This window comes from Aythya marila (assembly GCF_965140915.1).
Source record: "Aythya marila genome assembly, chromosome: 1".
Lineage (NCBI taxonomy): Eukaryota > Metazoa > Chordata > Aves > Anseriformes > Anatidae > Aythya > Aythya marila.
The window spans coordinates 105,623,403-105,639,618 of record NC_139042.1 but is presented as its reverse complement, the minus strand read 5'-3'; the positions used below and the strand labels follow the sequence as shown (position 1 = coordinate 105,639,618).

The 16,216-nt window shown below is 35.5% G+C and overlaps 1 protein-coding gene across 1 annotated transcript in view; it reads left to right on the top strand.

Moving 5' to 3' along the window:
- ROBO1 (roundabout guidance receptor 1) overlaps positions 1-16,014 on the top strand; it is a 322,025-nt gene extending 306,011 nt beyond the window's left edge. The window contains exons 24-28 of the mRNA XM_082770400.1: positions 1,113-1,522; positions 3,618-3,770; positions 11,937-12,245; positions 13,511-13,710; positions 14,296-16,014. Coding sequence (XP_082626526.1) covers positions 1,113-1,522; positions 3,618-3,770; positions 11,937-12,245; positions 13,511-13,710; positions 14,296-14,310 — 1,087 coding nt within the window. The 3' untranslated portion in view covers positions 14,311-16,014. The remainder of the gene's footprint in view (positions 1-1,112; positions 1,523-3,617; positions 3,771-11,936; positions 12,246-13,510; positions 13,711-14,295) is intronic.
- Positions 16,015-16,216: the final 202 nt, after the last annotated feature.

The following is a 16,216-nucleotide window of genomic DNA, read 5'->3' as shown; positions in this document are numbered from 1 at the left end:
AAGGACAGTTGTTACAAAAGCATTAAATTAAGGCAGTAAAACTTTATTGGGCAAGGTCTCTAGTTAAAGGCAGTTAGAGCTTCCCATGTAGCAATGGCTTTCTGTCCTTTTTTTATTTTGTGTAATGATTATTGGTATATATTGCTAACTGACCTTGTCTTCATTCCATTCAGTGCTTCATATAGCAAATGCAAAACAGTGGCTAGATGATTCAGTTCAGGGAGGTTCCAGCTTGCTCATGCAACAAAGTATTAGGTTTTACCTTGCTAAATTTTCATTTCAAAATTAGTAAGTATCCCATTTATTAAAAGAAAGAAGTCACCCTGCCAAAAAGAAAAGATTTAAAGTTGGCATCCTGTCAATGAGATAATAAGAGAGAATTTTGAGAAAGCAAGATTACTTTGGAAATTCTGCAAAGCAAACTGAAATGGAATTTCCTGGTAAACAAGACCAACATTCCATCTATTGGTGCAGAAAGTATTTCTTCCTTTGAGACAAAGGGCAATTAAAGACCATGCCTCTGGCTCTGTAAAGATAAATTATTGACAGTGTTAGTACCTGGGACTTCAGAGAGAAGTTTTAAATAAACTGAATGTTGATGTAATGGTATCTAATGCATTGCTTCTTTAAGTTGTATACAATCATTACTGATGATTTCAGCTCAAAATAAATTAACCAATACATCTACATGCGATTTGGTATCCTTAAAACCTAACATTGCAGTAGATAATTCTTTTTTTACCTATACCAATTTTAAAATCTTCTTGAATCATTGGGATGGGTGGAAGGAATATAATGTTATTGAGCAATCTGTCTGGATAGAGGTATCTGTTGAGATTGATAGTTTCAAGCTTCTAGAGCTTCTACAGACAAATCCTTTCCTCAGACTCTTAAGGGTGCACTTTTTTTTTTTTTAATAGTCATGTAACCACCTCTTCCCCTAGCTGTACATGAGCTACATTAGGAAACAGGAGGAACTTTATGCAACATAAGCTGATTTCCATTAAAATCAGTGCTGTATATTTTCATCAATTGATTCTATTTTCCCTTTATGTTACATGCCACTTACGTTATATGACTTCAGTTCTTCTTACTCTTGTATTTTTATGCAGACGTCAGCCTGTGAGTCCTCCACCCCCTCCAAGGCCCATCTCTCCACCACATACCTATGGATATATCTCAGGACCCTTGGTCTCTGATATGGATACTGATGCACCAGAAGAGGAAGAAGATGAGGCAGATATAGAGGTTGCCAAGATGCAGAACAGGAGACTCCTTTTGCGTGGCCTTGAGCAGACACCTGCCTCAAGTGTTGGGGATTTGGAGAGCTCTGTAACAGGGTCCATGATCAATGGCTGGGGTTCAGCTTCTGAAGAAGATAATATCTCAAGTGGGCGGTCTAGTGTTAGCTCTTCAGATGGATCATTTTTTACTGATGCAGATTTTGCACAGGCTGTTGCAGCAGCTGCAGAATATGCTGGCCTGAAAGTAGCCAGACGTCAAATGCAGGATGCTGCAGGAGGTGAGTCTTTCCTGTATTTGATATGAGAACGAAAAAAGAAAAAAAAAAAAAGTCCATTATCACATGTACTTATCCACAACCACTTCCTGAACCACTTCCTGAATTCCTTTTGTTCTTGACACATTTAGAAATTTAGGAGGGGGGGCGGGGGGGAAGAGGTGTCAATTCCACCCTACTGGAAGAGGCAGAATAGGACTTCTGTTGAAACGGTTCAAATAAATTGCTGCTCTATATTGTTCTACATAAGTAGTTCCTAATTTTTTTGGTTTCATTGGTTGTTGCCAAACCTCAACACTGCTTGTGGATTTCCAGCCAGAATTGAATGAGCCTAGCATAGTCTTGCCTAGCTGTGCATATCTTACAAAGCTGTGGAGCAAAGTTTGGAAACCACTGTTTTATATAAAACTACTTAGTAGGAGATTGTGATAAGGATAAATATGAGAAATTTTGTTATGATATTTTTTTCTCCAAGCTCACTGCCTGCATGACTGTTTTTTAAAATTACTGCCACATTTTAGATTCAAATACTTCCTATGACAATTAATTGTGGAAAAAAAAGGTTACTGATAGTTTAAAAAATTTGACACTTTCATTTTAACTGTGTGTTCCCTTACTCTTTTAGAAAAGTGTCCAGTCAGTTCTTTTCTAACAAGGATTGTTTTTGTTAAGGGAAAAATAAATACAAAATTCTATCCGGTGTAAGGCTCCCAGACTCGCTTCATGAGAGGTTTAATCCCTCTGTATTGAAATGTCCATATAAATATTAAACCTTCAGTGTCTTATTTCCTCTGTATTTTGGGGAAAAAAAAAAAAAAGTTTGTGTTTTCCATTTCATATTTCATTATTATCTTTTGGAGAATGCTACTCAAGCTTTTATTGCTGTATTATTGAGATGAACTGTGTTTGTGTTGATTTCTTAATTTAACAGCTGTTATTAGTTATAGTTTAGATGATAGATTATGAATATATAGCAAGGACATATGCATGTTTCTTCTTTTTTTATCCCAAATAACTGCTGGAGATATGAAATACAATATTTGAAATATTTATGCTTTAAAACATACTGATTACTTGTAATACTGGCTGTACACTGGTAATCAGTAACCTGACTAGGCCTGATAGTTATTGTTATTCTTTGTCTAAGAAACAAGAATACCACAGTATATAACGCTTGTTTCAAACAGATCTGTGACTATTTTGCCAATCCTATTAAACTGCCAAACCTAGAGGAGAGGGATGCTGTCACAACTGTGTCCACACTGACTCCATGGATTTGCAACATTCCTCTCTCATTTCTCATATCCTCTCTGAGTTAACAGTCCTTTGTTTCATTTCCACACAGCTGCTCATCATGAGGAGTGAGAGGGGAGGTAATTTAGTAATTCTGGATGAAATCCTGGCCAATTGAAGTAGGTGGCAAAACTCCCATTCATACCCATGGGGCCAGGATTTCATCCATTTTCTACATATACATTCATATTAATATATGTGTGTGTGTACGTTTACATATTTAGAAAAGGTCTTTTAAGAGTCAAATTCATGCTGTACAGTGACTTTTTTGTATTGATATTATCTGTACCTGACTGCACATCCTAAAAATGTGACACTTCTTAACTGCAAATAAACTGTGATAGTCATATATCCCTGATGCATTCTTAGTAACTCACTCAAAGCAATGCTGGGGGCATCTGTAACTAAAGCCTGCTAGAGACTCAATAACTTGCAGTTTCCAAGCCAGGGGAGGTGAAACCCGTTTTGAGAGTGAAACATTTTGTTGCTTATAGAAGCCTGCTGGGCTGGAAGCCTGGCTGTGTATGAATCTTGGACTCCTGGAGCAAGAGCTACCACTACAAACCAGTTGGATAATTTCTGTGAAACTAAGCCAGCCTGCCTGTTAACAGGATAGCAAATGTTTCTGTTTAGTTATGTCTCACTCAAAAACTGATTACTGTAAGGATGACAGTACTAACAGTGTTCTATGATTTTAAGTGCCATGTAGCTATATAGTTCTTGTGAAAAAAAAAAAAAGAGAAAACATGAAATGTTTTATTTTGCATGAGAAAAATAATAGCTATTGTTCTGTAACAATTTTCAGGCCGTAGACATTTTCATGCATCACACTGTCCTAGACCAACCAGCCCTGTGTCTACTGACAGCAACATGAGTGCTGTTGTAATACAGAAGGTCCGACCTGCCAAAAAGCAAAAGCACCAGCCAGGACATCTGCGCAGAGAAGTCTACACAGATGGTGAGTCCACTGAAATGGGTGAAAACATCACTGAACCTTTCTAAATATGCATTCTGTGTATGTGTGAAATTTTTCCACAGAGATAACATTATATTTCAGAATTCAGTGATTTGTGTTTCCTGTTGTTAAACACACTGAACAGATTAATCATTTTAAACACCATAGTTCCTTAATACTGTACATTGATGCTTCCACTCCACAGCCTTGCACCTGTTTTCTGTAGTGTCCTAATCGGCTAATTACTGTCATTATTTAAGAGCCCAGATAACATAAATAGTACAGTCATTGAGAATAATGTGTTGTTAGGATTAAAATCATCATTCCCATGACTAAATATTAAAACCTTCAGAACTTATTTTTTCCTCTAAAAACAATTTACCATGCAAGTGGTGGACACAGATCGATGAATTTTAATCCCGACCACTGCATTCTTGCAAGCAGTTACTTTGTGAGTAGAAGCAAAATCTAATAATCTTCTCTCATGCCTTCACACACAATATCAACTTTTGCTGAAAAGGTAGTGCTTGTATTCTCTTGGGACCACAGAAGGATAATGCAAACATTGTGATGTTGTCTAGAGAGAGCCTTTAATGAAAATGCCTCAGGTGGTGCAGCTTTTATTAAACCGCTACCTTCCAGTTTTATAAAACAACCCAAGGGCTTTGTTGGAAATTCATGTAAGATAAATTCTCAAAGACTTAACCCATCTTGTCAAGTTTGCTAAATTTGCTAATGGGGGGAGGGGAAAGAAAAGCATCATTCCCCACCTCCTGGTTCTCAGCAACAACAATCTGATTAGGACTTTCATTTACAGACTGAAATTTTTCAAAGAGGGGCATCATTTGCCATTACCATATGAAAGCCTAATATTATAGATCCTTATCCAGGGTTACTAGAAGGGAGTTTCAAGCCACTTCTCCCTGTGATTCCTGCCACTTGACGAAAAAATTTAATACAAAGCTCACAGCACGATGAGCAGAAGTAATTTAGCAATGAGTGGTTGTCCATGCTATTATCTGTACTTTATTCTGAGTATTTTCTCTCACTAGCATCTATCTGATATTAGACTGCATTAAATACTGGCATGACACAGTGCACCTGGGCCTCTTGGCTTATACCCAGGCCCCTTCTGTCAGTGAGACTGAGCTGTTGGAATATTATCTGATTTCAAGAGGTTATTACAGTGGTTGTGTGCATGTTTGCTCCTGTGAAAGGACAGCACAAGGTGTAAATCCCAAAACTGTCCCAGAAATGTTACATTTATGATACCCTTGTAATGGCATTTTTGCAAGATTTTATGGACATTTTATCCACTTTCACTATCTAGAAGAAAATGCTAGAATAATTGGCTGAGCTTCAAACCTTTATATCAACACAACACATCAGAAATAAAATCTGAACAGAAGCTTTATGTGGACATTTTCTTCTAACACAGGAATAAATAAGAGGAGGACCTATATTTGATGACAGGTTTTTGTGAAAGTAATTATACAAAGTTAAATCATAGAACATTGTGGTTAGGTATTGCAACAGATTTGACAATTGTGATCAATATTTGTTTTGTGTTGCATAGCGAGTGCTTACTTCAGCATATTTTCTAATTAGATGAGAATTTCCACTAACCGGTTTATGTGCAATACAGTGTGGTCATTCAGAGAATGGCAAATTATGGCTTTAATTTCTGCAGAACTAATAAAGCCCAGTTCAAAGGTTGAAGATCTTGTTTGGTTTTATTTTTATTTATTTATTTATTGCCTCCATCGATTTACATAAGCATATTCAGACCCTTACTGAAGATTATAACCACTTTAATAACCACAGCTAGCATACTGTCCCTTTAGAATTAGCTATAAAATAACATCTACTAATTGCTTTCCTTAAGTGGAGAAAAGCGATATGGAGATGTGAGTGAAACATTTGAGCACAATTGACCTTTCCCAGATCTACTTAGGTTTTCTCTATTGGTTTGATGTCACAATGTTACTTATCTTTTTCACAAAGGATTGCCTGATAGAAAAAAGATTTTTTTTTCTTTTTTTTTTTTTTTTCCTCAGTGGGTGAGTATACATGTTTGTAGTGGAGGAAGGATGATATTCTGCATTTGAGCATTTATTGATGGCCAGAGTCATTAAATAAATAGTAAAAAGAGAAGAATGCATTAAATCATTACTTACTTGGCCTTTAAAATGTAATTTACTTTCACATACAAATAGTTTTCAATTTCCAGACTGCCTAAATTAGTATTTGCTATCAGCTTAATGAAATACCTGTTAGAAAGAATTTGCAGTTAGTTGACAAAAAGGATGTATAAATAAATCAAGTCTTTGCATGAACAGTTGAAATGCTAAGAATATTGTCAGCAGCAATGTATATACATCCTATAAAGTTCTGTATTTCTTGTCTTGATACAGCAAGATTTGGGAAGGGGATAGGCATTCTGAAAATGTGTTTATTGTAATGTAATTAAAAAGTCTAATGTAGCAGTACAAGGTCTACTGCTAACCCCCTTTTTTAAAAATAAAGATAAAGGAGTGCTCTTTGATCTATTCTGCACTTTAATACCAATTTTGTATTCTCTGGTAGCATTAGTTCAAATTAGTTTCTACTCTATGCAGGATGGGATTTTAACTCGGTCGTTTTGTTCTTTGACAGTCATCCAGGTGGTAAAATGTTCTCAGTATTTGTTGCTAAAAATCTTTGCTCAGTAGGTGGTAAGGATTAAAATGTATGAATTTTTATTTGCTCTTCATCTAGCCTTTTAGAGAATTAACTACAAAGGTTATGTTACAAGAACCAGCAGATGTACACACCTTGTCAACTTCATCTCACCTACTTACATGCTAGATTTAAGAATACAAATTTTAAAAGAATATTTTTTGTCTTTTTTAAAAATAATATATATGAAAATCTCTTCTGAACTGTCTTGAATTTATTAATCAGTAATTACAGTCCTCAGAATTGTAGATAAATGTAATTTAAAAAAAAAAAAAAAAAGGATTAAAGTCCTTTGTCATTGCTTAGATTCAGTAGATCTTTCAATAGACATTACACCATTGATACTGTTCACATGAGATTTTAAGTCCTGATTCCGTTTTAAGTCTCTCGGTGTCAAAGGAAAAATACTAAAGTTTTCACAATTAACTGTTCAAGTCTGCAACTGAGGTATTTATCTGTGCTATCAATGACATGACATTAGGACAGCTGAATTTCTTAAAAAAGGCAATTTAATGTTTGCCAGATGTTTACCTGAATTTGCACTTTGGAATGTAAGCCACTATGCATGCCAATATCATTTGTACCAATGCCTTCCTCTGCCTGTGCAGTACAAAAGAATCTACTCCATACAAATTTCAGCAAGGTAAATAAGTAGGAAGGCATTTCTTATCTCTTTGAAGAACAAGCTTCTTATGGAATAGTAATTTATTTATTTATTTATTTATTATATCTGGTCTCTTAGTAGTCCTTCTGATTCAGATGTTTGCAGATGTTGATTATGTTACTGAGGGAGGTTTTGTGGACTGAAAATTGGTTTGATAAAAACATCATGTAAATGATTGCCTGAATACAGGCAATAAAAAAAATAATAATAATATCAGCTTACTAATTTTATACGTCATATTGGGTTTTGCTGTGTCTATTTATTCACCCAGTTATTGCGTATAGTTTGGGCCATGTTTCTTGAAAAAGAGAGCACGAAAATAACTTCAGTAAATGAATAATATTGGCTGAAGTTATTACATATCTGAGAATCTTAAATAATCTGAAAGCTTCACTAAGTCAGGAAAAATCTTGAGTTTTGCATGCCTGCATAATTATGCAATACTCTATCTTCTCAAGTATTACATCAAATCTATATAACACTGCTGTTTTCTTCAGAATATGACTGTAGAAATCTATAGCTTGATGACACTTGAAAAAAAAAAAGTAGTCTAATAAGGCCTTCTTCCTTCATTTGTCATTACTTACAATTAATCTTTTTGTTCTTATTTGTAGTTTCTCCACTTCAGTGCAAAACTAGCCTAGTAGGTTATTTTTCCCCAGTGATGTTTTGCTTCTCCCATGATTTCTGTGTCTGTTCTCATTTAGAATCTTCTTGAAAATAGTCATCAGTCCCTTCAAAAGACATATGTGGATGGTTTCCCCTGTAGAGCATGCATGCTATAAAAATGGCATCCATTAATTGTTGGTTTTGTTTTGTTTGTGTTTGGTGGGTTTTGTTTGTTTGTTTGTTTTCCAAGTGGGAAGCAATACAACAATAATAAAGAGACATGAATGAAACGTGAGCACAGCTGACCTTTACCAAAAACTTCTGAGTTCTTTATATTGGTTTGACGTTGCTTTGTGATTTATTTTTTATTCCTTACAATGGAAGCTTCCATTTTTCTTTCAATAAGAAGTGTGCCAATTTGTACTAGAGAAGGCAGATTGAATCTGGATTTTCTCTATGATCTGAGCTGTTAAAATAAATTCCACAGAGGTGTAATAGTGTTGACCTCAGATTTTTTTTTTTCCTCTGTACAGAATCTGTCTCAGTAAGGAGTACTCTGTTATAATGAAGATTTTTATAGTTTCCCTGCAGGTTGCAAAAATGTTCTCAAAAGAGAATATCACTTTTCTGTAGTTATTACTGTACCATAGAGCTACTGCTATTTTAAGAAACTTTTTATATCAATGCATCTTTCCTTTCTACAGTCAAGACTTAACACCACGTTGTTCACTGTCATGTGTAGCTAGATAGGATTCTTGAATACAGTATTTCCAGGTTATATTTTATAGGCTACAGGAAAGATGCTGGTTCCTTGCCTTTGGTACTCAGCCAGTGCATTGACATGCCAGAACTGTTGGAGACTAGCTCCAAAAGTGACTGAAAAAGCTGATGTTAAATACCTAAACTCCCTTTATATCAGTAGGCTCAAGAGAAGGGCAATTCAGTGCTCCAATAACTAATAAAGACAGCCAATAGGAAATGTAAGATACAAGAAGAATTTTGAAGAACAATTACTGTGCTTGATATGCTTTGGCTTGGACCTGATAAGGTCTGGCGCACAGGGCTCTCATGGAATGTGTCATGCCCTATACTGAGGTCCTGGACAGGGTTCCCACAACCCTAGATGTTGAATTGTATTGGTATATATACTTTTTAAGACCAACATTTTTTTGGAGTAGGTACTGATGCTTAAGCTCACGTGGCTATGGAGGCTTGTGATCCAAATGTCCAAACTTGGAGGCACATAGTGAATATCAGCATCTGCTGGGCTGGGCAGTGCAGAGAGGGTGTTTTGATTTGCTCTTCTGTGGCTAGAGCTCACAAGGCACTTTTAGATGTATAGTAGAGGTGTTCTGAGTGCTACCCTGATGTCTGGAATTATAGGGTTTCATTGCTAAAGTTGTGTATTAGACTGAGGTTATCGCCATAGACCACATGTAAAGACTCGTGGATGACAAAGGAATGCATCTTAACTAATTCTGTACTTTTTTTTTCTTTTTTTTTTGCCAAAATCTGTTGTTCATGTTTACTGAACAAGAAGTTGCCTCTCCATTTTATACTTACAATTCTCTTTAGAGAATTAGATCTATTCACCTGAGAGAATTGTAAGTATAAAATGGAGAGGCAACTTCTAATAAATCTAATTTATTAGATTTATTGCCCACAGATCTGCCTTTCTTCTTATTTGTAGTCTTAATAATTCCCAATACTCAAATAAGAATATTTTGATTCATCCACTTACTATATGCAGACTCCCAATTAATTTACATTATCTCTTTTCAAGTTTTGGAAATGACAGTGCTTTTTCTTAATGTCCTCTGTACATGTTGAATGTTAAGTAGATTCTTCGAAGTACATGTCAGTATTCAAATGTTTACGTTTAGCTGCACTTTAAAACTGGTGTTCCACAAACTGCCATTTGATAAACAAGCTACCCTGTGGAATTTGTTAAGAATATCTAGGTAGTTGTCCAACTTTTACACAGATAAAAGGAACAGAAGGAAAGAAGATGGCCAATGAAGGCCAACAGCTTGTATCAGGAATAGTGTAGCCAGCAGGGCCAGGGAGGTGATCATCCCCCTGTACTCTGCTCTGGTGACACCTCACCTCGAGTACTGTGTTCAGCTTTGGGCCCCTCTGTACAAGAAGGACATCAAGGCCCTGGAGCATGTCTGGAGAAGGGCTATGAACCTGGTGAAGGGTCTGGAACGCAAGTCCTGTGAGGAGCAGCTGACGGAACTGGGGTTGTTTAGTCTAGATTCTGGAGTCTCATTGCTCTCTGCAACTACCTGAAAGGAAGGTGTGGGGAGCTTGGGGCCAGCCTCTTCTCACAGATAACTAGACTAGATGCAGATAGGACTAGAGGCCTCAAGTTGCACCAGGGGAGGTTTAGGTTGGAAATTAGGAGATACTTATTCTCAGAAAGAGTAGTCAGGCATTGGAACGTGTTGCCTAGGAAGGGGTGGTATCTCCATCCCTGGGCGTGTTCAAGGAAAGGTTGGACCTGGCACATAGGGACATGGTTTAGGAGGTGATATTGTTGGTAGGGTGATGGTTGGACCAGATGATCTTGGAGGTCTTTTCCAACCTTTATGATTCTATGATTGTATGATTCTTGTAAAATGGATTTGGCCCCTTATTCAAGTCAAATATTAAAAGAAGCAGAGGGGTTTTTTTGTTTGTTTGTTGGTTTGGTTTGGTTTTACCAAGACAGTGGAGTTAATGCAACAAGAATGATATTCCAGATCTCATTTACCTGAAGTATGCCCAAACTTAGGGAATGTACTTTGTGACATCTTTCTTCCTCATCCCAGTCCAGTTGATAGCTGATAAAATTACCAGTCTTACTTAAAACAGGTCAAGGGCAATTCCAAGTAATATCACCAATTTAATGTGGAGAATGGTGCCTACTAATGTTGCATACAGTATTGAGCTCTGCATTGCTACATCTTTCAGCATGGCTAGATCAAGTCATTTGTGTCCCTGGAAAACCTCTTGGAAATTTCTGCCATCTTCCATATCCCTATTCACACAAATATGTTAGATTCCTTTTTTTTTTTTTTTTTTTTTTTTTTTCTTCTTATGCAGGAGTACTGCAATTATTCTTGGGCCAATTTAGTTAGTTTTCAGTTGAGATGCTCTCTTGAATAGACTGTGAATTAGCTTATATGTAGTGATGCTGTTTAAAAACCACAGCTGCTCCAAGATTTTTGTGGAAGTGGAAAGAATGAATGCTTGCTATTACAAAATGCTGAAGTAATAATTTTTAATTAACAGAGCTGTTCATTTTTCTTAGCAGCATCATTTGAGAGTATTAACCTCAGAAACATCTTTCCCATCTCCCTATTTTTAACCTTTTTTCTCTTATATGCATGTAATTTGTTCCTATAGCTTTGTTGTGAACGACTTTTATATTGTCGCTTCCCTGTTTGACTTTTACATCTTTTTTCTTCACGCTTTGTATTCCACAGAGCACTATTATATCCAGATGAACAGTTTACACATTCTAGTTTTAAGTCTTACTACAGGAATAGAAAAATGTAACTAAGTGAAATGTGGGCTGTACTAATTTAAGAGGCAAAATGAAAAGTTCTTGTATCTTTTCTTTCTTCTATTCTTGCTGAGAACTTGTTACTTCTTTGATCGAATGTGCTTTTTTTTTAATCTCATGACATACACTCAGGTATCTTGAAAATAGACAAAAGCAATAGATGAATGCAATAATTAATACAGTTTATCCCTACGTGTATCAACAGCATGTCTGTACAATCTTAATCCCCAGACAACTTGTTTTAACACTCAGTACATTGAAGATCTTGAACAACTGTAGTGAAAACTGGTGTGTTGTTGCTTGGATTTAGCAAAATGGTAAATACCAGTAAAGATAATAATTGATGTGCTGATACTCAAGTGCCTAAAGATGTAATGATTTTTAAGCAAATACTGTGATCCAAAAAGGTATTGAGAGGTCTTTATTTTGCATTATTAAAGCTTGAGGTCTGGAAAAATACCTGTCAGCAGTTGTAACAGTAACATAATATTTCTTGGGGTGGAGAGAGAAGGGCAGAGGGAGCGCTAAAAATAAATAGAGCATCTGTTTCTTCAGCAGAAGTTAAATATTATTTCTAATTTTACTAATGTGTGATGTCATTTTAATTATTCTTTTTCTAACTTTGTAGACTTGCCACCTCCTCCTGTGCCACCTCCAGCTATAAAATCACCAACCGCTCAGTCCAAATCACAGCTGGAGGTGCGGCCTGTCATGTTGCCAAAACTGGCTTCTGTAGAACCGAGGACAGACAGATCTGCAGAAAGAAAAGGAGCAAGCTACAAGGGGAGGGACGGGGTGGATGGGAGACAGCATTCAGATGTGCGGACAAATTCAGGAGAGCGGAGAGAATCACAGGAACAGCAAAGTGATGGGAAACTGCGAGGAAATAAAACACCAAAACGAGAAGGCACACCAGCAAAAACTCATCTTCTTCAAGGTTATTTTGCATGTTTTGGATTTAATGAAGTACTGTGTGTTGATCATAGGGAAGAGGCTAATTCTTCCTAGGTCTCACACACTACCAGTGTGAATATAATTAGAACTGCAGAATCGTCAACATTTATCTGTCAATATACAGTACTAATACAGATCACATAAAATGCAACCGTATAAAAAAAACATAGATTTTCGACCTTGCACTCCATATACATCCATTGTATATTGAAGCTAACACCAAAGAAGCCCAAAAAGAAATATTCCTTAAGAGTCATGTCCTTGCCCTGAATTCTGAATGCTATCATGGATTAAGAATCTAGTTGTATCTAATTAGAATCTAATTTAAAAGGGAACTAGGTGAAGTCAGGTAGCTGATCTGCAAGGCAAATATTTCTACCAAAGAATTGGCACTTGGCCCATTTTTATCTAAGATCTGTAAAGGAGAAAAGTTCCAGAATTATATCTCATCGTGTTTAAAAATAAAAATGCCACAGTAGTGACACATTAGATATAAACAGTAACTGACATGACATTATATGTATCAGACCTGATCAATGTAATTTTTTTTTTTTTTTTTAATGGAAGTTGTTAACATTACTAGTGAATGAAACATGATTATTGGAATTTTCCAAGTGGTCACTAAGACTTTCAGCAGAGATTCATACAAACAGCTGGTCCTTTCTTCCAAAAATTGTGCAGGGTTAGTATTGGTGTGACAGGGTAGTAAATTCATTAAAAGGGTACACTAGTGAGAGATTGTTATTGATTACAGTGAATTACTATAGAGAAAAGTTATTAGAAAGTTGCAGTTGAGGATGGCACTGAGATCCATCCTGCTAATTTTGTTTCAAATCCAGCTTGAGAAATACAGGCTGTAGTATTCAGATGCAGTGAAGTCCTTGTTCTAGTGAATATTGTGCATGTATTGTCATTTCTCTTACTTGGTCATGTCGAAAAGATAATGCAAGGGTGTTTTTTTTCTTCATTTTCTTATAGAGCACAGACCAGAGATCATAAATTGAAATGAAGTGGGCATTAATCTTGAATTAGTTTTTCTGTGGTGAATGTTACCACGTGAATATTATAAATTTCCTCAAGTTTCTATAATGCTATTATGGAAACAGTGTATTTCATGTTCCTGTCAGGCACCACTTTAAACCTACTGAGGATCATAAAAAGTAAAATAAATCAACTGTATGCTGAAATTTTAGGATCACAGTATCTCTGAGTTTGTAAACATAACAGTCTATATGTTTTATTATACAGAGGACATCCTGCCATATTCTAGACCAACATTTCCAACATCAAATAATCCTAGAGATCCTAGCTCCTCCAGCTCTATGTCTTCAAGAGGATCAGGAGGTAGACAGAGGGCAGATCAAGCAAATATAGCCCGAAGGAATGTTGCAGAAATGCAAGTACTGGGAGCATATGAACAAGGAGAAGAAGAAGAAGACGAGATGGAGGTAAATGCAATTGTACTATTGACCATAAATAAAATAAGGCTATTTTCTGTTCTCAGATGCCAAGAAAAAACATTTTTTGACAAGAAATATTTCTCTTCAGAAAATTAATACATTTATCTGTCTATTATCAATCTACAATCCAAGAAAAGAAATTTTAAGAATGTGTCAGAAACATAGAAACCAAGATGTAGCATGCTATAATTGTCTCCACACTAAAACTTACGGAACAGAACTTGCAGAAATAGTGTGTTTAACTATGCATTTTACATTATCCATATCCTTTCAATAGTGAAAATAAAACATCTGCGAATACCTTGACATTACCTTTCACATTTCTTGAAAGTTTCTAGTTCTAGATTTTATAAGATGCTATTTTTTTTTTCTGTTTCATGAAATTCATTCAGTTTAAATCCTGATTGTAGAAGGGGTGTGCAACATGCAGTCATAATGATGTACATAATTAGAAATAATAATTATTATTTGAAGGTAAATCTGTAATAAGATTGTGGAAAAAAAAATGAGTAATAGAATCTAACCTATAGTCATTGGTTTCTTTTTTTTCTTTTTTTTTTTTTTCTAATACAGGAAACAGAAAGCTGAAGACAACATGTACTGTAACAGGCTTTTAAAATCTAATCAGAAAAAAAAAAAATCACTTAAGATGCCTCAAGTCTGATGATGTTTGACGCCAGAAATAATGTTCAGTGCAATCAGAGTGTACAATTTTTCATTTTTCTTCATGCCATCAGAATGCTTGTTTTTATTTTACTCTTTCTTTGTAAACCCTCCTTATTAGGAATGGCTGTTGCCTATTCTCTAATGCTAAGTGCATCACCTTTGCTGCCTAAGAAGGCAGGTAAGCTGCTCTTCATGGTACATAGGCCAGCTGCTTCTTCAGGATTTGAGCAGAAGCCTCGATCCCCGGATCTCTTCCCTGAGAGTCAGTGCTTAGTGCACTGCTGGTACACCACTGAGCCAGTCAATTACTTGTATTACAAGTAATACAGCATTGGTTAAAAAGTTCCACAAAGAGACCATCATGCAGAGCATTCTGTTATTCTAGGGATTTTACTGTAGTCTGCAGTTAGCACAAATGGCACCCTGCAATTTCAATAAAGAATGTGTATCTTGGTTTTTGCCAGTCTCCTGCTAACTTTTCGCAGCAGATACAGTTTTACAAATACAAGTGAAATCAATTTGGGATGAGGTGGCTCTTATTGTAAATACACACTCATTTTAAAGCCCCTGTGGTACTTTAATTTGTCTTTCCATTTTCATCATTAAGTACATTCTTATTAAAAATGTCCCTTGAGATGGGCAGGAGGTAAGCCAATGTGAATGCTGTTTGTCTAATTATGGCATGAGCAAGTTTATCTGAAACTTTTTCTAATTCTCAGCCTCAACAATGCTTATGAAAATAAGCAAGAAAATCAGTGGACATTTTTAATAAAGATTGGATAATGTCATTAACTGTTACTGGCCCAAATCTCAGACCTCTACTTGTCAATTCACCTTAAAGAAGTGCCACTTAAACGAGTTTTGTTTGATCTTGGCGATTATGTTTTTTTTGTTGTTGTTGTTGTTTTGTTTTGTTTGTTTGTTTTTGTAATGCACTGCTTATCTTTTTTTTTTTTTTGGTTTTAAAAGCACAATCACTAAACTTTGTTTGTAAACCATTGTAACTATTAACCTTTTTTTTTTTTCTTGTCTTATTGAAAATGTTAAGCATTTGTTTGGGATATTTTTCATCTTTTTGTTAATGCTCTATGTTTGTATTGGGAATATTTGAATAATGACAGACGGTAAAGTAACAAACCTAAATGTGGGCCAAAATCAGAACACTTCTCACTTTTCCTGGACTTACAGAAAATTCTCAAATTTGTTGTGGCCTCTCAACATTGGATTATCATTAAAGCTGAAATAGAGGCATTAGTTGCATTGAATTTGCCAAATGATGTCCTCTGTCTGTAGATTTTATTATCTTTTTTGTAACTATAAATTTCTTTGTCATTGGTGCTAATGGAAAAATGTGTGTTTGTTTATTGACAGCTATCAGGACTAGCCCCAATGGAAAAAAAAAAAAAAATGGTGTTTTGGTGTTTACCAAGGACTGAAATTTTTCATTTAGCTAATTTTTAAAGAAAGGTTACATAGAAAGGATGTGCAGTACTAAAGGAACAATCCATGTGATTAATGTTTTCATTATGTTCATGTAAGAAACCTCATATTTTAGCCATAATTTTGCATACTGAGGATCCAATAATCAGAAAAGTAATTTTTGTCACATTATTTATTAAAAATGTTCTCAAATACAATATCTTTCTTGTGTAGTTTCTTGTGTTCCCTGAAACTTAATTTTAAGGCCAATTCTGACTTTTTTTTCTAATAACATGAATCAGAATCTATTGCACTGAAATCATTGAGACGTAGTAGCATAAGCAAAATGAGAGAGCTGGGTACAGCCTAAGATTTTGCATAATTACAATTGATTACCTTCAAAATCTGA